The sequence below is a fragment of the Eretmochelys imbricata genome, chromosome 5 (assembly GCF_965152235.1).
Source record: "Eretmochelys imbricata isolate rEreImb1 chromosome 5, rEreImb1.hap1, whole genome shotgun sequence".
Classification (NCBI taxonomy): Eukaryota; Metazoa; Chordata; order Testudines; family Cheloniidae; genus Eretmochelys; species Eretmochelys imbricata.
Genome location: NC_135576.1, coordinates 133,293,545 through 133,318,774, shown reverse-complemented (window position 1 = coordinate 133,318,774; position 25,230 = coordinate 133,293,545). Strand labels below are relative to the sequence as shown.

Sequence of the window (25,230 nt, the reverse complement as noted above, 5' to 3'; positions counted from 1 at the left end):
CTTCTAAGGAAGGAGATTCCACCACCTCCCTAGGTAATGCATTCCAGTGTTTCACCACTCTCCTAGTGAAAAAGTTTTTCTTAATATCCAACCTAAACCTCCCCCACTGCAACTTGAGACCATTACTCCTTGTTCTGTCTTCTGCTACCACTGAGAACAGTCTAGAGCCATCCTCTTTGGAACCCCCTTTCAGGTAGTTGAATGCAGCTATCAAATCCCCCCTCATTCTTCTCTTCCGTAGACTAAACAATCCCAGTTCCCTCAGCCTCTCCTCAGAAGTCATGTGTTCCAGTCCCCTAATCATTTTTGTTGCCCTCCAATGGACTCTTTCCAATTTTCCCACATCCTTCTTGTAGTGTGAGGCCCAAAACTGGACACAGTATTCCAGATGAGGCCTCACCAATGTCGAATAGAGGGGAACGATCACGTCCCTCCATCTGCTGGCAATGCCCCTACTTATACAGCCCAAAATGCCATTGGCCTTCTTGGCAACAAGGGCACACTGTTGACTCATATCCAGCTTCTCTTCCACTGTAACCCCTAGGTCCTTTTCTGCAGAACTGCTGCCGAGCCATTCGGTCCCTAGTCTGTAGAGGTGCATGGGATTCTTCCGTCCTAAGTGCAGGACTCGGCACTTGTCCTTGTTGAACCTCAGATTTCTTTTGGCCCAATCCTCCAATTTGTCTAGGTCCCTCTGTATCCTATCCCTACCCTCCAGCGTATCTGCCTCTCCTCCCAGTTTAGTGTCATCCACAAACTTGATGAGGGTGCAATCCACACCATCCTCCAGATCATTTATGGAGATATTGAACAAAACTGGCCCCAGGACCGACCCTTGGGGCACTCCACTTGATACCGCCTGCCAACTAGACATGGAGCCATTGATCACTACCCATTGAGCCCGACAATCTAGCCAGCTTTCTATCCACCTTATAGTCCATTCATCCAGCCCATACTTCTTTAACTTGCTGGCAAGAATACTGTGGGAGTCCGCACAGGTTAAGATGAAGGAGTAAATCTGAATACTGGCAATTTATGCATCTATAGTCAACAGCAATCCATGCACTCAAATTTGATTTCTCCAGTCACTCCAAAGTAGCGTTAAAGCAGGTTTGTGACTGGTACTCTAGGATCCACTTTTTTGTTTTAACAATCCATCCTCATTCATATTCAGTTGTGGATATTCTAACCTGCAGTGAAACTTGGACTGCTTCAGTGAAAAAGGAGTACACAGTCAGCTAACTTACACAGTGAGAAAGACTGACAGATGTGCCATCCATCCTTGTAGCACATGACAGGGGAGCAGCAGGTTTAGTCAAGTGGAGAGAGAAAGACCTCTCCATAGAAAGTAATCTCTTTACTGGACAGACTGTGGAACTAAAATGTCCTTCCATAAAATCCTCTCTGGGATGTACTACAGCACAGAGGCCAAAAGTTAAAGACAAGACTGAGTCAGGATACCTGGGTTCTAGATCCAACTCTGCTAATGTGATGTGTGATTCTTGGGCAAGTCATTTCTTTTCTAAGTCAGTTTCCACATTTAAAAAAAATGTGAGTTTATGCCCACTCACCTTTGTGAAGAGTCTTATGAGTTATGGATAACAAGCGCTGCATGTGCTATAAATGAAGACCAGCAACTCACTTCACAGGTCACTGCACTGTCTCTAGAGATAATTACTGCCAGAGACCCTTTGTGACCAGAACTGCATTCAAACTAGTGACCCTAAATTCACTAGGTACACATGCTATATAGTACTGTCAAAGTTGAAATGGTTGTTTCAATTACGTGAACATAATGGCTGAGGGTGCAAGTCAGAGGAGGGCATGTACACACATTGGTTGTGTTTACTGGCCACAACATAAAAGAAAACACACACCAAACTCAGCATTCCAGCCGAACCAATTCAAGTTGAATCACTGGGAAAGAGTAAAAGAAATCTGGAAAAACCAGAAAGGCTGTTACAAGTTTGTTTTCCCATCTTTATACAACACATCTTTGTATATAAGTTAAAATAACCTCTGTACTAAAGGAGAAGAATGCTTACATGAGGCTGATTTTACCACATTTACTTCTGTTCTTTGGGAACAGTGTTTTGATTATAATCTTGAGAATAAAAGGTATAGTAGAGGAGAGAAGGCAAACAACTTATCTGTTAACCCACCATTTATTTTGGCTGCAATGAAACAAGGTTTAAGTGCAAGCTAAAGTTCAGATAAACACTTACCAAGTGCACTTGTAGCATCCTCAAAAAGGTTGGATCGAGAAGTATCACCTGATGTACTGCAAGATAAAACAAGATCTCAAATATACGAGTTTGGAACACATAATTGGTAAGTAGAAGCAGCATCTGTAACTCTATGTTATTTCCTGAAGGAGTTAAGGGTGTTTAAGACCCGGTATGAAGCCAGAATTTACATACTTCTGTACTCTACGTAAATGCTACTGTTTTTAACCCTTACTCTTGCTGACTCCCATCAAGAATATCTACATTTGGAATACCGTTTATCCATTCAAGAGCTGACACCTGCTTACCTAAGCAATGCCTTTAGGGCTGGGAGAAAAGTAAGGGTAAAATGGGATTTTCGTAAGTGCTCAGTGTTTGCCTAACTGCTCCCACAGAAGTCAACAGTAAAATTGACATTGAATTCAGTGGGAGCCGAGTTGGGCCAAGGCAGAGCACTTTTAAAAATCTCTCAGTATTGCCCCTTGAAGGACAACTGATCAAAGTTTACCCGTTCCCTTTAAAATTCCTGTGACAGATGAAGACCTTTGTTCCCGCAGTTTGTCTGAATCCACTTCCAAAAAGGCAACCATTCAGAAAACACTGTTTAAATGGATGTGAATTTTTCTACATATCAAGAAAAATGTTCTGGAAAGACTACCACACTATCATTTGACATGGAGAAGATTTACCAGAGCTAGAAATGCTACGAAGTGAGGGGAGGTCTGTTTTTACAAGCCAATGCCAGGGAAATCCACATCCATACTCCAGAGGACAGTTATTTAAGAAACAGTTTGAGTTATTTGGGTTGATGGTAAAGCCCCCTTCCACAATCTAGCAAGATTTTAAAAAGAAGATTCTATTTCCATTACTACACTCTTCCTATCTCTAATTCAGAGTGGGCATTTACACCAAGACTTATTTTATATTCAACCTGAAGTTTTATTTGTGGCCTTCCTCTTTTCTCCCCAACAGTTTCTATGCCATCTTTGAATCACCTGCTCCCCCACCAGTCCACAACATCACTTGAGTGAATTTTAATATTTACAATCCAGAAGTGTACTTAACTAAGTGCATTTTACTCACTTGTATCAGTCCATATATGAAGTCATTCAATAACCAAGAACTCTCTCTCTTCAGACCCGTTTGTGTGTTTGAGGTATTTGTTAACTACCATCTTCAAAATGAATAGGGAAGGGCAAACAAGAGCTAGACAAGAGGTTCTCAACCTCTGAACTTCCCAGAATGCAAATGTCAAATGCAATTTGTCACAACCCACCCAACTCCCATAGACCTTCGCAGCTGGGTCAAGGATTGCTTTTATTATGAATATTTTCCAATAGTGGTAAGATGCAGCTCATTTATTAACCCTTTGGTAGAATAAGTCAATCTTTTGGAATCTGTTTAGCAAAGGTGAGAACGATAGATTCCTTATAAAATTATTCTTTCCAGAAACTATGTGAGATTCTGGTCAGAGTAAGAACTTAACAACATGTCTAGTGCATCTGACTAAGATGTTTCAAAATACGGTTTTGAGCTTCTGGAGGGCAATTCATTTAAGTCCAGAATGGCTTTACAGACATTAATTCACTATGGATCACAATACCCCAGGAAACAGGAAAGTATGCTGAGCTTAGATGGGAAAACAGAGTCACAGTAATTCTGTGACACACACAAGATCAGAGATGTCTGTGACAAAGCCAGAAATAGAACCTGGATTTCTCAAACCCACAGGGCTGGGATTCAATCGTAAGACCGTCCTTTCCCTGAAAAAAGGTAGTGCACTCTGCAAAGCTTCGCACAGACAGCCATATACACACTATTGTAATAGAGAAAAATAATTAGTCATCTTTTCCTTCCGCGTCCCACTTTACTGGCAGATTTAATTTAAATCAAAGCTAAAGGAAAGAATAATGGCCTATTTCACATAGAATGGTTTCAACAGTGTTCAAGCGGCCCATTCATACCTGTCAATTGATGTTGGGCTGATAGCAGCTGTTGCCTCAATGGGCTTCTCTGCTGGTTTCTCTTCTTTAGTGGCACTTACAGGTGCAGGTTCACAAGCCACTGCAGCTGGTGTTGGAGGGGCAGGGGCAGGGGCAGGGGCTGGAGCAGGGACTGGTAGAGAGGCTGGTGCAGGGGCTGCAGCAGCCGTTGTAGTAGAACTAACAGTAGTAGTGGTAGCATTTGATTGCTGCGTTGTGGCTGGTGATGGTGTTGGAGCAGCTGCTGCTTTGGGCTACAAAAACAATGAAAGAGAATTAAGATGGCACATCCCTGCCCTAAGTATGCTCCGCAAGGACCAGTTATGGTTCAGATAGTAACTTGCCAACTCAAACTCTCCATTTAGTGGATTTTATAAAAGACACTTAAAAATATGAAGGTGAATAATTGAAAAACCTAAATTTACAACATCTTAAGTGTCTAAAGTGTCACATTTTTAAAGGCCAGAATTTTGCAATCAGAACTGATTTATTGAATACATAATTACAACATCCAGTACTATGTTAGACGCTTCACGTTTTGCTTCATAACCAAGTACATTCAAATCCAAATATATTAAAAGAATGCCTACTCATTTTTATAAGATGTACATTTCATAAATATTCTATACGCAAAGATGTTTGTAGTGGAAATTCTTTAAGATAATCATCAGCAAATTCTTGACAAGTGTAGAGAGTGCAAGGTCTGACCACACAAATTTGAAAAAAGGTGATAAAATGAAAATTTGACATTTAACTGTTAATTTGTTGGAAGGTAAGGTACCAAGAGTTAAGATTAGACGTGAATCCTTAATATTAAGCTTAACCCACTACCAGTATGCCTAGGTACTAGAGCACCATTTTCAAAATACTGCAGAGCATTTTAGCTATGTAGTTACCACTGACGTCCATAGAAGTCATGCAGTGTCTTCAATATAAATTAGTTAGCAATATGTGACAGGTTTTCTATTACAAACATGATGGTTTCTACAATTCTCTCTTCCCTACCACTCACCACTTGAAACATGTAAAACTTATTTACATTCATTAAGTCCTCATATATGGTCCCCACTAATTTGCCACAGCTGTCAAAATTCACAGCTCATGTCACAAATCATGTTTTTTCCTGGTTTAAACTGTTGAAGTTGACACAAAGGACCACAGGTCATGAGTTCTGAAAGGCAGCCACTAGAAACTTTGGAAGTTCTGAACCTGAGGATTTAATACTGGTCTTCCTTCTTTGGTGAATGAACTCATGAACAGGACAAGAATGTAATCCAAGTAGGCAGAATGAAACAAGGGGAGATTGTAAGAAAGGGTGAATGGTAAAATTCAGACTCCACTTATCAGCCAGGAGCCATCAAAATTTTGTTGGAAATTTTTGCATTCTAGTATTTGGATTTACGCACAGTGGAGTGGATAAAGGTTTCAACTCTGAAGTTGAAGTTTCAACTCTGAATCTCTCTCACGCGCGCTCACACACTCTTCATGAATAACATAACTCTCAGATAACTTAAATAGACTTTAGTGGTTCTGTAATACTGAGAACCACAGTAAGAACTCTTTAGAAAATGAATGTGATTTTGATGAGAAAATTGCAACTTACTTTTGTTACCATAACCACCACAAAGTTCTTCTCATCGATTTTGTATTCTTTAAGAGCAGTATCATCATTAAGGATTTTACCTAGCAAGTTCAATATGAAAGTTATTGAGCAGTCATTTAACAGCTTGTTAGCTCATCTTAATATTCCACTAGTGCAAACAGTATCAAGTACCTAAAAAATAGCTTTATGCAGACACTTGAATATGCATAAGCCAAAGAAGAATGTTTTACCCCTAAGCTCTGTCTGCAGAGCTCCCAAATAAAATTTTCCTGCTGTGTCCTTCTATAGCACAAGTTATTTGAAGCCAGTTCTGACTATTCCGACAGAACATTTTCAGCACAACACCAGCAGAGTCAATATGCTCCATAATATTGAAAACAGGATCATCATCTCAAGGAAAAGGTTTTGTTCACTCTTTCTCAAAATTCATCTTTTCAAACAGCAGAAGAAAGACTTCTGTGTATCAATCATTAATTTCAATCAAATAATTTAAATTTGCCTATTGTGCTTAAGAGAAAGGAAAAAATTTCAATATCCTCCATGCTTTATATCCCTACTGCATGATTGTGACTTGGTTAGACTTTCAAAGCCAGCAACTGATCAGCATAAATGTTTCTGCATGAGGCAAGCTTGTGACTCTGCAATTTTGCCAATTTAAACTTAGGAGACTCAAATACTGGCTTTATGTGAAACAGGCTTAACCTTTTTTCCATCCTGTCTTGCAAAAAGATGAAGGTAGAGACAAGACAAAAAACAGTCGTGCCTTTCTAACGTGCACCACCACTGTTGATTCGCATCTTTTGTTATTAAGCAGAAGATGGTCAAGTATACTTAAGTTCACCTATACCAGTTTGGTTTAAAACTTCATTATCCAAAACATAAATATCCTGTAAAAGTAGTCTCAGTTATACCATCACTATAGAACTCTAGTCTGAGAAATTAGGTGAGAGAAGGTTAGAGAATACTATCCTACTATAAAACTGAGCAATCGTCTCAGTTCTAACAGTCAGGTTTCCTGCAAAGGCAACAAGTCTTGAGAAAGGGTTGGGACTAACATACATATGCACTTTTACAACTGATCCCATTCCCACATTAGTGGGGTTTAAAACAATATGCTGCCTCAGCTGTAGTTAATAGGATATTTCCTTGGCCCTGTGGTGTAGGAAGTCTGGGCAACTGAGGATATGAACAGAAGTGTCTCACACTCAGAGGGCTCCACCTGGGAGTTGAAGGTAGACTTGAGTCCTAAATGGTTTGGTCATTTGAACACCAAAGGTGAAATGTGGATGCAGTGTCTGAATGGCCAACATTTGCATTGGTCTATTTGCCCACTGAGGATCCCTTAAGGCTTGTCTACATTACCCACAGGATCGATGGGCAGCGATCGATCCAGCGGTGGGAGTCGATTTATTGGGTCTAGTCTAGATACGATAAATCAACCGCCGAGAGCTCTCCCGTCGACTCCAGTACTCCACCAGAGTGAGAGGCACAGGCAGAGTCAATGGGGGAGCATCAGCTGTTGACTCACCGCAGTGAAGACACTGCAGTGAGTAGATCTAAGTACGTCGACTTCAGTTATGTTATTCACGTAGCTGAAGTTGTGTAACTTAGATCGATCCCCCCGCAGTGTAGACCAGGCTTTATGTATCTTGTAAGCTGTGTGGGAAAGGAACTACCACTGTGTGTATGCACCGGACTCTGCACCACACCCCCAAAAATACTGTGTTAAAGTCTCCAGGGACTACTGTAGTATAAATACAAAACAACAAAGTTATCCTCACCTTTGAACAGTTTACTGTTTAAAGCAAACCACAACAATTCCACCAGGTTGAACCAAAGCCTAGCACAGTGCTTTTAAAAAAAAAATGCCAAAATAGGCCTTCCCCATTCACCTTCCTGAGAAAGGATTTTATGCCATGCTTGACATAATCAATGTCACCAATACCTTACTTCTAAATTTAAAAATAAAAAAATCTTTGAGCAATAATGGTGCAAGCTAGGATTATGGAAACATGAGTCTTGACTCCTTAGTTTAGACTTTAAATCTGTATCTTATTCCCCATCGTCCCTATACAATTTTATTTGGATTAGACAATTTGCACAGTGCTTCCAAAGAGGCATAAGAATTCAAGAATTTCAAAAGTGCAGCTACTTGTGTTAAGTTTAACTTGTGTTAAATCTTGCGCCCTGCTTTAGCAGGATTTTTCAGCCCCATAACAAACAGAAGCTTCAGAATTTCATGCAATTTTAAAACATGCATAAGACATTTTATGAAGAAAGTTTTCTAGTTAATATATTTAGAAATCCATCTTTATGGACTGAAGTCAGTAAGAATGAATCAGGCAAGACAAGTCCATTTCACTATCCTGGGGACTTTCCTGCCTGTTTGTTATTGGTCTGCCTGACTTAAACCCTCCAGGACTAGAGATGTGAAGAGAATCCAGAATAGCTGCCTTAACTGTCTCTCCACTTGTTTCAAATGTGGGGTTTCCAAGTTTAATCTTAATTTTCTATTTCCTTTTTTATTTATGCTAAACTTGTGTTTTTTCTCTTAAGTTATTGACATGTGCACTCAGCCTTAACTCCAATTTAAGGACTTTTTTTGCTTCTGAAGGAGAACAGTTGTTCTGAGTTCCAGAAATCCCACCTTGATGTGTTGGGGAGAGGTCAAGACAGCTGCTTCCCATATGTTAAGGATATCAATAAGGCTTTTTGGGGGGAAGAAGGAATCTGTGGGAATATTTTGGTCCTTGAGATAAGTGTCCTCTGAACTCAGAAATGAAACTACGAGGAGAGTGGATTCAGACATTTTAAAGCCAAAAGGGACCATTATGCAAGAGGTCAGAAGATGGTTGTTACACAGCCATTGGATTTCACCAAGCGATTCTGGCATCAAGTATTAAGAATATGATTTTAAGCCCTAATGTCTATCTGCCATGACCACTTTCTCATTGGCATATACTTATTGTTTCTACGGGATTGTTTGTGATGCACCCGGAAAACTACTACTGAGAGCTGATCCCAAAATACCAAGAACTCCCTCTACTGATGAGACAGCTTGTTTTGGTTTTTAGTACTTCTAAGGGCTAAACAAAATCCTAATTCTTGGAATAGGGTGATATTGATTAAGAGATCAATGAAAAGCAGAAAGTTTGTCAGTTTCAGACGTAATCTTTACTTTAGAAGATGTTACCTGCATAAATTAGTTTTTGGCCAGCTACTGGAAATGCATCCTTCCCTTTTTCTAATTCAATCTTCTCTTTCAGCGCCTTCACCTAAAACACATAATTCTTATTAGAGGAAAATAGATTCACACTTCAAATCCCGCTAACACTGTGTTTGTTTCAACAGAACAGCAGATACAAAATAGATAAAGTGTATTTCAATCCCACATTTGGAACATTATGTCACAAAAGTCAAACTCCCAAAGAGCTTTCCTTCCAGCCCCCGATTGGAGAAATATTGTTCAAGGAATTTTCTACGAAATCAAATGAGTTACAATCCAGTGTCACATTACAATTACTCCCCTGACAAATATGAAAAAAGGATCTAGAATTCAGTGAAAAGTGAAGATGAGATTTGACACAAAGTGCTCATTAAAGAAATGAGGTATCAAGCCTAGTGGCCCTTCCTTAAAGCACTTGCTCAGAATATATGGGGCAAGCAGAGTAGATAAGAGATTTTTTTTTTTTTTAAAGTTTTTTTCAACAGAATCATGATCTCTATCTATAAATTCAGTTGCACAGTCTTTAACCACTGTAGTCACAAGTGATCTGCTAGAGCAGAGGTTCTCAAACTTCACAGCATCGCAATCCCCTTCTGACAACAAAAATTACTACATGACCCCAGGAGGAAGGACCAAAGTCTGAGCCCACCCAAGCCCAGGATGGGGGGCCAAAGGCAAAGCCCAAGGGCTTAAGCCCCAGTTGGGGGACCTGTAACCTAAACACCACCGCCCTGGGCAGTGGGGCTTGGGCTTTGGCCCAGCATGGTAGGGTTCAGGCTTGGGCCCTGGGCCCCAGCAAGTCTAACTCCAGCTCTGGCAATCCCATGAAAATGGGGTTGCAACAAACTTTGGGGTCCTGACCCACAGTTTGGGAACTGCTGTGCTAGACCACTGTGGGGGCCAAGTTGTCCAGTTTTGCTGCTGAAGTTAGATGACTGCTATCCAAAGGGACTATATTCTGGTAGTCATGTGCAAAAGGATCACTAAAGACTGTTCAGAATACATAATTAAAGAAATGCTTTTATACTAATGCACTTAGAATGTTAAATATAAACACTCAAATGAAGTGTACCAGAAGCATTTTACATTTGTTGTATTTATCCCTTGACAGTTCACAAGAACCGTGACAGCTTTCAAACAGACAATCTGAAAGTCACATGCATGCATCCACAAACTAACCTATCTTCTAGAGGATTTCCATACCTGTTTTTCAAAAGTATACAACACAAGCTGATGCATGGTCAGTAAAACAGACACTGAGGTTGAAAAGTGCATGAGACACTTAACCCAGAAGACTATACTTACTAACCAAAGCAAAAGATAAATTGTGATATTAGGATACAAGTAAGTCAATACTACTTGTGCCCTGTGTAGCTGCTACATGATCAATATTGTTCAATGTTAAAATGCAGCTTACTAAGGTGAGCCCAATAGCAGAAATATACTCAAATGCTTGCTATTCAATATCTGATAGATTTGTTAACTTGGGTATTACAAAAAGCTGTCAAGTTATGTCACTTAACACTGGTGAAATTGGTCAAATATTTGCTCTTACACATTTCCTATATCTTTCCTGGCATCACTGTTCTGTAATTCATCCTTCTCCCTCTCCAGTTCCCTACCCCGCACCTAACGACTTTGCTTCTTCCGTCTTTTTTCCGCTACATTATACATTTTACACACTGACAGTATTTTAACTTTCTCCCATCAGCCTCTCCCCACAGTGCTTAGAAATGAGAACCCACTGTCCAAAGGAAACTCAAATGAGGAGTCACATCTTCTTCCTTTTCCAGCAGCTGGGAAGAAGACTGTGCTGATATTCCCATTAGATATGCTGCCCTGGGACCTATCAGCAGCTCTCTCATATTAGCCTCCTAGCTAATCAGTTGTATTTCTATTGGAAAACTAGCCAGGCTCTTGAGTTTGGATCAGTTACAACTCCACAACCTCTACATGGCTTTACCATGGACAGGATTTTCTTTGTTTATAAAGGGCACTCTATTCCCCTCTGAATTTTTCCCACAATACTACTGACTTGCTGGCAAGATGCATTATATTTACTTTAAATAATAAAACGCCAGTCTTATCCAGTGTTTACTCCAAAAAGACTTTATATGGAGTCTACAAAACTATGACTGTTCAGATGTGAATTCTTCCTATACTACTTCTTGAGGCTGAAGGTCATTCACCTTGCTTTCTGAAACGTTAACTTCGGCTGTGTCTAAGCTATGTCTATACTGCCACTTTTGGCACTAAAACTTTAGTCATTCAGGGGTGTGAAAAAAACACCCCCAAGTGACAAAAGTTTTCGTATAGACAGCGCGTTATCGCCCCCCTAGTTCGGGGTGGTTATTCTTTTATTTCCGGGAGATCTCTCCCCCGGCCATAAAGCATGACTACAATGGCCACGTTGCAACGCTGTAACATGGGCAGTTTAGTCATACCCTAAGTCTGTGTCATTTGTTACCACAACAAACAAACCCGTAAATGTGATCTGTAAGCAAGTATGATAAAGTTTTAGGGACTTCACTGGCTAAGACTAAAAGCTGTCATTAGCAGCTGAACTAATCAGGACTTGGCTGATCATTGTCACTCTCAAACTCAGCCACCACATTCAGTTGCACTCATTTGACCATGCTATTTCATCTTTAGGGCTTGTCTACACTGACAATTAACAGCGCTGCAATTTTCTCACTTGGGGGGGTGAAAGAACACCCCCTGAGCGCAGCAAGCTGCGGCACTGTAAAGCGCCAGTGTAAACAGTGCCTCAGCACTGTGAGCCACGCTCCCAGCGCTGAGAGCTACACCCCTTCCTGAGGTGGGTTTTTTAGAGCACGGGGAGAGCTCTCTCCCAGCACTGCGCCACGACCAGACAAGGCACATTAAAGTGCTGCCGTGGCCGTGCTTTAGTGTTGCCAGCATACACTAGCCCTTACACGTTTAACACCCTTTCGTAAGGGTGTTGTAGATTTTATTCCCTTCCTCTGGGAGACTAAGGGCATGGCTACACTTGCAGATGTAGAGTGCTGAGAGTTAACCCAGCCCTCAGAGAGCGCAGCAGGGAAAGCGCTGCAGTGTGTCCACATCTGTCTTGTCAGTTCAGACAGCAGCAGACCCCCCTCCCTCTCTCACACTCACAGCAGCAGCATTCCACAGTAATGGTTTGCTTTGTCCCAGAGCAGATAAGCAGCCGGCTGTCAGAAATGGAGCTTTGAAAGGGCATATCTGCATTCCTACAGCAGATTACAAAACAACGACAAGAGTGGCCACTTGATTTAAGGGGATTATGGGATGTTTCCAGAGGCTGATCAAAGCGCAGTAATGCAACACCTCGTTCACCCAGACGCTGGGGCATTTCAGCCGAGGTGCAGCAAGTGTTATGCTTCTGATGGAGGCAGATTACCAGGAGCGCTCCAGCTGCAGAGTCCAGGCACCTTGCCAGTGTGGATGGGTCATGCGTTAGGGCGCCCGGGACTGCTTTAATACACTCTAACTTGCAAGTGTAGCCAGGCCTTAAGACTAAGGCTAAGTCTAAAATGGTGCGGCTGTTGTAAGGTGCACAGTGCAGTTGCTCTGCCACTGGGAGACAGCTCTCCGGGTGACAAAATAAAACCAACCCCACTGAGGGACGGTTGCTTTGTTGAAGGGAGAGTGGCTCCTGCTGATGAAGCACTATCCACACCCACCGGTTTTCCGTCATTAAAACTTTTGTCATTCAGTGAGGGTGGGGGTTTTCCACACCCCTGAGCAACAAAAGTTTTAACAATGGAAGTTCAAGCATAGGCAAAGCCTAGATCAATGTGCTAACTGTGGTCACCAACAAGAGCAATAGATTTCAGCTAATGACTTGAAGAATACTGAATTGAAAATAATCTACTAGAGTTCAAAAAGGTGGAGTTTAAAAAAATATTGGAGATACCTAAAAAACTACCTACCTAACAAAACCACATAGGATGCAGGGCCAAACCACACTCTTCTACACCAGATCACTGATATACTTTTGACTAGACTGAGCCAGAAGATATAAAATTGAAGTGTTCCACAACTGGTTTATAAGAAGCAAATTGATGGTAAATTGAAAAAAAGCTATAAGAGATGTGTCATTACAGTACAATACCAGTCTTGATCTGCTCTTCCAAACGGTCTCAAACTTAGGACTTGTCTACACAGGGAAATCTAGGAAGAAGTTCATCAAAGTTAACTAGAAGCGTGAATTTGAAGTGGATTAGTTAAACTGCATTAAATACATGTGAACACCCTCATTCAGAATAAAATTGGCCTTAATTTGGTTTAGCTGAATTTACTTCCGAAGACAAATTAAGGCCACTAATTCTGAACTATTTAATGCAATTTAACTAATCCACTTTAAATTCACACCTTCAAATTCAGATTAATCTTCCAGAACACCCCTGTGTAGACAAGCCTATAGTTGTCCATCAGTTTAAAAACAAGGCACATATTAATTTCATAGAATATCAGGGTTTGATATTCTGTTGATAGTCTGCTACCACTGAGAACAGTCTAGATCCATCCTCTTTGGAACATTTCTGACATTGTGGGCCAGATTATCCTCAATCATGCTTGTGCAACTCCACTGACGTCAATGGGGATGCATGGCTGTAACTGAAGGTCAAATTAAGCCATAAATTAAGAGAATTTCTATTGACCAGCTGAATTTATTACCGTTTTATGAAATACTCAAGTTGCTTCCAAAACAGCAATTTCTAAAAATATACACTTATTTTTGATAAACCTAAAGAATCTCAATCACACCCTAAAGAAACACATTTACTTAAAAAGGAGTACTTGTGGCACCTTAGAGACTAACCAATTTATTTGAGCATAAGCTTTCGTGAGCTACAGCTCACTTCATCGGCTGTTTCTCTGAAACATTTACTTAAGTTTAAAGTGGTTGTTTCTCAGAAAAATAATCAGAATGAGAAGTTTTTCTGCTGTCACCAAGTCAGTACTGGTGTAATCTGTCACAAAATGCATTCAGTACAGATACCAACAGACTTCTGCTACTAGAAACAGAAGTAAATTCTTTAAGACATTCAAGCTATAATTAGTTTCTGCAACTGTAAACTCCTCTGGTCTTTTGGACTATCCAGCCAAGCATCTCCTCACCTGCAGAGGGTTTATGAGTAATGCTAGACCTGTGTTATGGTTGCCACTGATTCTATAATAATGTTTAATTATTTATGACTCAATTTTATATTACGCCATTTGATCACAAAAATATTAAGCAACTTAAGTTTCACTAAGAGCTACAAAATTAAATCTTTGAGTAGAGATGAGACAAACAGACCAGTTGCTCAGCAGTACCACCAGATTAGGGGACAAAGTGAAAACTTGTACATTTGAAAAAGCAAGCAATGTTAAAGAGGCAGAAGGACAACTACAGAAACATCCATAACCTTACGACCACTGTTCTCAAAGCACACGCCAACCAGGCAGACATCCAACCTCCTGAGTAAGCATTCTATATAACCCCTTTTCAAAGAGCAAAGCTTGACTCCACCCAACCTAGCAGTCAAATACAGCTATCAACTCTGAGGACTAGGAAGTGTTTCTCCAACCTGGCCACATCTACACTGGGGGTTAGCTCACTATAGCTACAGCTTTGGGGGCGGGACGACTTTCACATCCATGAATGCAGTAGCTGTGTCAACTTAACTTTGAAGTGTAGGGCAGGCCTTACACAAGTTATATATCATAGCTAACTGATTTCATTCAACTAAGGAAGTTTAAAAGGGACTGTGCCAAGGTAGCCATTGGCCTCTTCCACATCTGATAGCTCTTACAATTAGACAGAAGAGTCATGCAGACTGAGGGTGTTCCCCTCACACATACCACTGATTAAGACAGAACCTATAGCATGTAATAGCCCTTGAATCCTTCAAGTCCTCAACTGGGGATGAAGTAATAGTATGGGAATTCTTCCAATCAGCAAATTTAAACATCCTGAGAAACTGGATTTTGACGCTTTTGAAAGAAGCGCCTCACCCGCTTACCACTGTAATAGTTTGCAACAAATCTTATATTTAGTGCATCGCTGGCTTTTCCTCAGCTCTAATGGTCTAGTGACTTCATTATAGAGTAAGCAAAGGATTCTCCACATTAGCTCCACAGCCTCTGCTTAAACCAAAACCCATCAGAGAAAAAAAACTTGCAGAGAGCAGTGAAGGGCCTTGGGAGACACACCCAGACCCCTCCTGACAAGGGTGACAAGATTAAGGCATCTCTATTAGCATACAGAATGAAGAACAGAGACAACTCCCCTAGCCTCATCTGCATGAAAGATGGGACAGGGATTAGCATAAAGAATGAAGAACAGAGAACCGCACTGAACTCTGGGACCAGAACAACAGGGACACACTGCATCATAGATACTAAGGTCAGAAGGGACCATTATGATCATCTAGTCTGACCTGCACAACGCAGGCCACAGAATCTCACCCACCCACTCCTGCGAAAAACCTCTCACCTATGTCTGAGCTACTGAAGTCCTCAAATCGTGATTTAAAGACTTCAAGGAGCAGAGAATCCTACAGCAAGTGACCCATGCCCCATGCTACAGAGGAAGGCGAAAAAAATTCCTTCCCAACCCCAAATATGATTCTATGATAAGGGGAGGGCAGCTGAAAGTGCTGCTCAGCCCAGTCTATTGAGACCAGGGGCACATAAGGGTGAGAGCTTGAAAGTGCTGCTTAACCCATCCCAGTGAGTACAGCGACATATAAGGGGATCCGCTGAGAGTGTTGATTCGAATCATAGAATATCAGGGTTCGAAGGGACCTCAGGAGGTCATCTAGTCCAACCCCCTGCTCAAAGCAGGACCAATCATAGAATCATAGAATCATAGAACATCAGGGTTGGAAGGGACCCCTGAAGGTCATCTAGTCCAACCCCCTGCTCGAAGCAGGACCAATTCCCAGTTAAATCATCCCAGCCAGGGCTTTGTCAAGCCTGACCTTAAAAACTTCCAAGGAAGGAGATTCCACCACCTCCCTAGGCAACGCATTCCAGTGTTTCACCACCCTCTTAGTGAAAAAGTTTTTCCTAATATCCAATCTAAACCTCCCCCACTGCAACTTGAGGCCATTACTCCTCGTTCTGTCATCTGCTACCATTGAGAACAGTCTAGAGCCATCCTCTTTGGAACCCCCTTTCAGGTAGTTGAAAGCAGCTATCAAATCCCCCCTCATTCTTCTCTTCTGCAGGCTAAACAATCCCAGCTCCCTCAGCCTCTCCTCATAAGTCATGTGTTCTAGACCCCTAATCATTTTTGTTGCCCTTCGCTGGACTCTCTCCAATTTATCCACATCCTTCTTGTAGTGTGGGGCCCAAAACTGGACACAGTACTCCAGATGAGGCCTCACCAATGTCGAATAGAGGGGGACGATCACGTCCCTCGATCTGCTCGCTATGCCCCTACGTATACATCCCAAAATGCCATTGGCCTTCTTGGCAACAAGGGCACACTGCTGACTCATATCCAGCTTCTCGTCCACTGTCACCCCTAGGTCCTTTTCCGCAGAACTGCTGCCTAGCCATTCGGTCCCTAGTCTGTAGCGGTGCATTGGATTCTTCCGTCCTAAGTGCAGGACCCTGCACTTATCCTTATTGAACCTCATCAGATTTCTTTTGGCCCAATCCTCCAATTTGTCTAGGTCCTTCTGTATCCTATCCCTCCCCTCCAGCGTATCTACCACTCCTCCCAGTTTAGTATCGTCCGCAAATTTGCTGAGAGTGCAATCCACACCATCCTCCAGATCATTTATGAAGATATTGAACAAAACCGGCCCCAGGACCGACCCCTGGGGCACTCCACTTGACACCGGCTGCCAACTAGACATGGAGCCATTGATCACTACCCGTTGAGCCCGACAATCTAGCCAGCTTTCTACCCACCCTATAGTGCATTCATCCAGCCCATACTTCTTTAACTTGCTGACAAGAATACTGTGGGAGACCGTGTCAAAAGCTTTGCTAAAGTCAAGAAACAATACATCCACTGCTTTCCCTTCATCCACAGAACCAGTAATCTCATGATAAAAGGCGATTAGATTAGTCAGGCATGACCTTCCCTTGGTGAATCCATGCTGGCTGTTCCTGATCACTTTCCTCTCATGCAAGTACTTCAAGATTGATTCTTTGAGGACCTGCTCCATGATTTTTCCAGGGACTGAGGTGAGGCTGACTGGCCTGTAGTTCCCAGGATCCTCCTTCTTCCCTTTTTTAAAGATTGGCACTACATTAGCCTTTTTCCAGTCATCCAATCCCCAACTAAATCATCCCAGACAGGGATTTGTCAAGCCTGACCTTAAAAACTTCTGAGGAAGAAGATTCCACCACCTCCCTAAGTAACGCATTCTGGTGTTTCACCACTCTCCTAGTGAAAAAGTTTTTCTTAATATCCAACCTAAACCTCCCCCACTGCAGCTTGAGACCATTACTCCTTGTTCTGTCTTCTGCTACCACTGAGAACAGTCTAGAGCCATCCTCTTTGGAACTCCCTTTCAGGTAGTTGAAAGCAGCTATCAAATCCCCCTCACTCTTCTCTTCCGCAGACTAAACAATCCCAGTTCCCTCAGCCTCTCCTCAGAAGTCATGTGTTCCAGACCCCTAATCATTTTTGTTGCTCTCCGCTGGACTCTTCCCAATTTTTCCACATCCTTCTTGTAGTGCAGGACCCAAAACTGGACACAGTATTCCAGATGAGGACTCACCAATGTCGAATAGAAGGGAATGATCACGTCCCTCAATCTGCTGGCAATGCCCCTACTTATACAGCCCAAAATGCCATTGACCTTCTTGGCAACAAGGGCACACTGTTGACTCATATCCAGCCTCTCGTCCACTGTAACCCCTGGTCCTTTTCTGCAGAACTGCTGCCAAGCCATTCGGTCCCTAGTCTGTAGCAGTGCATGGGATTCTTCAGTCCTAAGTGCAAGACTCTGCACTTGTCCCTGTTGAACCTCAGATTGCTTTTGGCCCAATCCTCCAATTTGTCTAGGTCCCTCTGTATCCTATCCCTATCCTCCAGCTATCTACCTCTCCTCCCAGTTTAGTGTCATCTGCAAACTTGCGAAGGGTGCAATCCACACCATCCTCCAGATCATTTATGGAGATATTGAACAAAACCGGTCCCAAGACCGACCCTTGGGGCACTCCACTTGATACCGGCTGCCAACTAGACATGGAGCCATTGATCACTACCCGTTGAGCCCGACACTCTAGCCAGCTTTCTATCCACCTTATAGTCCATGCATCCAGTCTATACTTCTTTAACTTGCTGGCAAGAATACCGTGGGAGACCGTGTCAAAAGCTTTGCTAAAGTCAAGGAACACCACGTCCACTGCTTTCCCCTCATCCACAGAGCCAGTTATCTCATCATAGAAGGTAATTAGATTCGTCAGGCATGACTTGCCCTTGGTGAATGCATGCTGACTGTTCCTGATCACTTTCCTCTCCTCTAAGTGCTTCAAAATTGATTCCTTGAGGACCTGCTCCATGATTTTTCCAGGGACTGAGGTGAGGCTGACTGGCCTGTAGTTCCCAGGATCCTCCTCCTTCCCTTTTTTAAAGATGGGCACTACATTAGCCTTTTCGCAGTCATCTGGGACCTCTCACAATCGCCATGAGTTTTCAAAGATAATGGCCAATGGCTCTGCAATCACATCCGCCAACTCCTTTAGCGCTTTCAGACGCAGCGCATCGGCCCCATGGACTTGTGCTCGTCCAGCTTTTCTAAATAGTCCCGAACCACTTCTTTCTCCACAGAGGGCAGGTCACCTCCTTCCTATGCTGTGCTGCCCAGTGCAGCAGTCTGGAAGCTGACCTTGTTCGTGAAGACAAAGCCAAAAAAAGCATTGAGTACATTAGCTTTTTCCACATCCTCTGTCACTAGGTTGCCTCCCTCATTCAGTAAGGGGCTCACAGTTTCCTTGACTTTCTTCTTGATGCCAACATACCTGAAGAAACCCTTCTTGTTACTCTTAACATCTCTTGCTAGCTGCAACTCCAGGTTTGACCCGGTCCGCTTAGACTTGCTCTGTTAGTGTGTGTGCGCGCGCATGTTCATCTAGTTCTAGCCCTGGAGGGACCCAGTCCTGGGGAACGTAGGTCCTGCAGGGTAGCTCCATTGGGAGGGGACTTGCAGAAGGAAGGAGTAGAGCTCCATATGGACACACAAGTGACATAAGCACTACATTAATAGAATTACAGAACCCCTCCCCCCGCAGAAGAGCAACCCTAATAAATGAGCATACCCCAAAGTAACAGGCATATCTGGTAACAAATGATAAGCCAACTACTGATTTTAAAATTGCATTTTACAGTGCTGCTACAAAGTTCAGTGAGAGTCCCAGGAAACCATCTATTTTCAAACTAAGATTTTGATTACACTGAGTTTTTACTTTGCAACTAAATAAATGCAAGATACCCAGTGTGGACAAAAATTACATTAATGGCCTGTCTGACTCTAGCTCTTAAGTGGGGCTGGTAGACTGTTTTGAAGTAATCATCACTCTCGCTATTACAAATGTTAAATTATTTAAAAGGGATGTCTGGTTTTATTTAATTCCATACGCGGGGAGTATTCACTTCATTTGTTTTTTCTACCACCATTTGATCCACAGTTACTGCAGCAGGGGAAGCGATGGATGGATCGGCGTTTACGACACACTCCCTATCAGTACCCGGCCTGGTCCAGCTAACGATCAACCAGCGAACCAAATTTGGTGGTGAATCCTGGTCATGTACTACCTGAGGCACATTGTGACGATGACTGAAGCAGCAGCTTCCAGTTCAAATGGATTGTTAAGTACAGTATTAGTGGATTCATCAAAGCATATACAAAGTTCTTACCCATCTTATAAGTTCTACAGGTTGCTTACAAAACATTTAAACCAAAGCATCTTATACTTTTTTTTGTATTTCACTTTGAACACAAACTAGTGGACTAGCATCCACTTTTTGGTTCTCAAGCATTGCAGTCTAGCTTTTGAAAGGGGTATTTGCATTGTGATGATTGCTATATAGTGTGTGTTCAAAGTCAGCCCATGCTATCACTGCTAGATCAAGAAACAAACTGACTGATAGCCTGAAGTCGTAAACTGACCAATATAACAGGTTTTATTCCCCTACACCCTCCTCCAATACTACTAAGAGACAAAGGACCAACATCTCAGTGACCACTAAAATAATCAGTGTATTAGTGTAAGGTCAGGTCTACGCTAAACAGTTAAGTCAATCCAGCTACATCACTCAAGGGTGTGAAAAAATCTATGCTCCTGAGAGACACAGTTAAGCCAACCTTACCCCTAGTGTAGACAGCATTAGGTCAATGGAAGAATTAGTCAGATAACCTAACTACCGCCTCTTGGGGAGGTGAGTTAACTACAAAAAATGGGAGAACCCCTCTCATCACTGTAACAAGCACTACAGAGGAGCAGCTGCAGCATTTCTCATGAAGATAGCCTAAGACAACTTCACTGATAAGGGGATACCTAGCTCCAACTTTTAGTAGAAATATCAAAAACCGTCTTGGTTGACATGAGCCTACTTTACAGTACGGCCTTTTACATGGGACACAGTTTTATTTATCCTCAATTTATATTATTCCTCTGGACCAGGAGTAGAATAGCAACTTGCATTACAAACAGGGCAATTTAGTGAGACAGAACAAAAGTTTGATTAACCCAACGTGGTTCACTAGTTTTATTGGTTAGTTTTGATGTTTCTGCCATGCTCTCATACCACTAATACTGAGACAATACCAGGACTTTAAAGTCCATTTGCCAGTAGCAAATAGGATTCTGTCCCTGATAAGCATATTGGGGGGGAGGGGGGCTAACCCAAATCGTTTTCTTTAAAAAGCTTCTAGACTTCTGTTTGTGAAGCTATGCTTTTGCAGGTGTACCAAATTTAAACTAATGCATTTCTCCCCTCACAGTTTGCAGAGAGGCAGCCGCAGTGATATTGCTGTCCATAGATTTCTCAAGCAGTATCAAGGGGAGATTAACACTGTTAAATTTCAATCCTCATTTTCAAAAACCCTATGGGCAGGAATGAAGCCACACAAGAGCCACATCAACTTCACTTTGCTGCTGACTGGAGAAAGCTTTGAGCAGTACAGGCAAGCACTGGAGTTATTTGAGAGAGAAAAGGCTCAAAAACCACCAGAACCCAGGAAATTGGGTAGAACAGAGGTCTATTTGCCCAGTAGTCAAGACTACAGCGGGTGTAAGATTTCTATTTCAGCAGAAAGAACCAGGGGTAGATTTGATATTTCAGACACCTGCTAGTCAAAAGCTGATACACGAGACAAAAATTCCTGTCAAGATTCTATTTGCCTTCCCAATACCTGAAAGTTTTTGGGGGAGTGGCACAACAGGACAGAAAAAAACAGAGAAATGCAACTGGATTTCTCACTGCTACACCGTGAGCGTATCTGACAGACAGTTTAGACCTCTCACAGGTAGGTCTGGTATACTTTTCAAAGCACTGGTCTACATTCCTAAGAGTTCCACCTTAACAAAAATCAACAGTAATGGGCCAGCAAGCTCCTCAGCCAGCTCTTCTAAACTCCTGGATAAAATTTATCTCGACCTGCTGATTTATAAATATCTAACTTTAGTAGCAGCTCTTTAACATCCTCATGAATTACTACTAGAATAGAAAGCATCATCACCTGGACTTTTCCCCAACTAACGAACAGAAATATTCATTGAACATTTCTGTGTTATCTGTTAACACACAGCCCCCAAAAGTCTTTAGTAAAGTTAGCTTGATAGTTAATTGCCCATGCTCTGAACTCTATCCAAGGAAAGATGTGATCACTGAAAGGAGTATAATATAAAATACAATTTTTTAAAAAAAATCCACATGGATAGTTTAATAAATTAGGGTAGGTATACAAAAATTATTAGAGAGGGTGTAAACATGTATGGTTATAAAATAGCTGAGAGTCCCCAGTACTTCAGATATAATAATCAATCCTATGTGGCCACCTTGTAATGTATCTGAACAAAATTAGTTGTGAGCACACCTGACATTTCATGCAGTCTTAGCATTCCCTTAAAGAAGGCTTATAGAATACAATATACTTATATTAAGAAATGCTACAGAATACTGAAGAGGATTAGAAAACCAAAGAGAACTGGATTTTACCCTTCTCTAGCCTAAAAACCTCAAACTGTGGCTACAAGATTGGATGCAAACAGAATTTCCAAAGACGACCAAAATGTGCTTTACAGAAAAATACCAGTTTGACTTCTCAAAAGGACGTCTAACCTTGCCCACAAATCTTAATTTGGAGAAACGCATGACAAATTATGAAACAAAAAAGGTGCCACAAGTACTCCTTTCAGAGTAGCAGCCGTGTTAGTCTGTATTCGCAAAAAACAGGAGGACTTGTGGCACCTTAGAGACTAACCAATTTATTTGAGCATAAGCTTTCGTGAGCGACAGCTCACTTCATCGGATGCATTCAGTAGAAAATACAGTAGGGTACGAGTTTTTTCATGAAGTTGATAGATTTCCACTCCATACAGCTAAATTCAGTGCCTGTTCTTTTTGCGCATACATACTACTAAATGTTTATTCTGACAGCATAGAATTTTGAAGTTACTATTTTTACAGAGTCATCCACTGAGTATCAAGAAGCAAAGTACAGGCCCTTATACTTCACAGCTTCCCCCAACTATTTGTGCAGTAGCAGTTAAAGGAGAAATGTAACTAGCCTTTAGAGGGGAAACAAACTGCCATATCAGGGCTGATAAAAATCGTTCGTGAAGACAGAGGCAAAAAAAGCACTGAGGTTAAATCCCAAAGCAGTAAAGTCAAAAACAACATATGGCTTAAAACTAATGACTAGTCTGCCAACCCATATGAATTTATATTACCTAAAGATTCAGAACTTAGGTAACTCAGGGCCTAGTGGCTCCTGCTGGTATTAGAAAATGCAATTAAGTAATTGAAACTAGAAGGTATGTTGCAGACTTAGTTGTAGTGATCCACTTAGATAAGAACATAAGAATGGCCACACTGGGTCAGACCAATGGTCCATCTAGCCCAGTATCCCGACTTCCACTGACAGTGGCCAGTGCCAGATGCTTCAGAGGGAATCAAATAAAACAGGGAAATTATGGAGTGATCCATGCCCTGTCTCCAGCTTCCGGGAGTCACAGGTCATGGGACACCCAGGACAGGGGCTTCCATCCCTCACTATCTTGGCTAATAGCCATTGATAGACCTATCCTCCATGAACCCTTCTAATTCTTTTTTAACCCAGTTACAATTTTGGCCTTCACGAGTTCCACAGATGTGTGAAGTAGTACTTCCGTACTTTAAATCTGCTGCATATTAATGTCATTGGTGAACCCTGGTTCTTGTGTTATACGAAGGGATCAATAACTTTCTTATTCACTTTCTCCACACTGTTTGTGATTGAATAGACCTCTATCATCTCCCTCCTTAGTCCTCTTTTTTCTAAACTGAAGAGTCCCAGTCTTTTTAATCTCTCCTATGGAAGCTGTTCCATACTCTTAAATACTTTAATTGCCCTTCTCTGTACCTTTTCCAATTCTAATATCTTTTTTGAGAGGAGAGATGACCAGAACTGCAAACAGTACTCAAGGTGTAAGCGTACCATGGATTTATACAGTGGCATGGTGATATTTTCTGTCTTATGTATCCCTTTTCTAATGGTTTCTAACCTTATCTTTTTTGACTGCTGTTATATATTGAGCAGATATTTTCAGAGAACTATCCACAATGACTCCAAGATCTCTTTCTTGAGTGGTAACCACCAATTTAGATATCATTTTGTATATATAGTTGGGATTATGTTTTCCAATATGCACAACTTTGCATATATCAACATTGAATTTTATCTGTCATTTTGTCATCCAGTTTAGTAAAATCCCTTTGTAACTCTCTGCAGACAGCTTTGGATCTATCTTGAGTAATTTTGTGTCACCTGCAAAGTTTGCCACCTGTTTACCCACTTCTCAAGATTATTGTTGAATAGCACAGGTCCTTGTCCAGCTCTTTGGAGGACTCCGCTATTTAACTCTCTCCATTGTTTAAACTGACCATTTATTCCTACCCTTTGATTACTATGTTTTTAATCTGTTACTGATCCATGAGTGGACCTTCCCTCTTATCCCATGACTGCTTACTTTGCTTAAGAGTCTTTAGTGTGGGACCCTGTCAAAGGCTTTCTGAAAGTCCAGGTACACTATATGCACTAGATAACCCTTGTCCACAAGCTTGTTGATACCCTCAAAGAATTCTAACAGATTGGTGAGGCATGATTTCTCTTTGCAAATACCATGTTAACTCTTCCTCAGAGCACTGTGTTTATCTAGGTGCCTGACAATTTTGTTCTCTACTATGGTTTCAACCAATTTACCAGGTAATGAAGTTAGGCTTCTTACCCTGTAATTGCCAAGATAGCCTCTGAAGTCTTTTTTAAAAATTGGCATTACATCAGATTGGTCGCATAAGGAAATCGAGGTTCAGGTGATCTTTAGTGGGATTCTGCCTGTTCCTAGAGAAGGGCAACAAAGGTGTGACAAGATTATGATGCTCAACAGATGGAAAGGCACTTGTGCTATAAGGAGGGCTTTGGAATGTGTGGCCACTGGGAAGCATTCATGGACAGAGGACTGTTCTCTCGGGATGGACTTCACCTGAGTAAGGAAGGAAATAGACTTCTAGGATGGCACAACTGATCAAGAGAGCTTTAAACTAGGAATCTGGGGGAGATGGTTGGGAGATATCCAGGTAATCTCCACGCCGGAGTTTGACATTGAGAGGGAAGAAAACCAAGTAAGAAAGGATGCAGCCGTGGGTAGGAGAATGGACATAAGGAGGAAGGGTAGTGTACATACCAGTCTAATAGGTGATACTGGCGGTAGAATGTCTGCTCCTAATCGGGTAAAGAATGTGAGCGAGGCCAAACAGCAAAAATTAAGATGTTTGTACACTAATTCGAGGAGCCTAGGTAACAAAATGGAGGAACTAGAGCTACTGGTACAGGAAGTGAAATCAGATATTACGGGGATAACAGAAACATGGTGGAATAGTAGTCATGACTGGACTACATGAAGGGTATGTGCTGTTTAGGAAAGACAGAAATAAAGGCAAAGGTGGTGGAGTAGCACTGTATATCAATGATGAGG

The 25,230-nt window shown here is 41.8% G+C and overlaps 1 protein-coding gene across 2 annotated transcripts in view; it reads right to left on the bottom strand.

The window, feature by feature from the left end:
- The window catches only part of RAD23B (RAD23 nucleotide excision repair protein B), a 57,331-nt gene that overhangs the window by 21,604 nt on the left and 10,497 nt on the right, over nucleotides 1–25,230 (bottom strand). For both annotated transcript variants that reach the window (XM_077817950.1, XM_077817948.1), the window contains exons 2-5: nucleotides 9,004–9,085; nucleotides 5,811–5,890; nucleotides 4,190–4,461; nucleotides 2,226–2,281 (exon numbers count right to left, since the gene is read on the bottom strand). In XM_077817950.1, coding sequence (XP_077674076.1) covers nucleotides 2,226–2,281; nucleotides 4,190–4,461; nucleotides 5,811–5,890; nucleotides 9,004–9,085 — 490 coding nt within the window. The remainder of the gene's footprint in view (nucleotides 1–2,225; nucleotides 2,282–4,189; nucleotides 4,462–5,810; nucleotides 5,891–9,003; nucleotides 9,086–25,230) is intronic.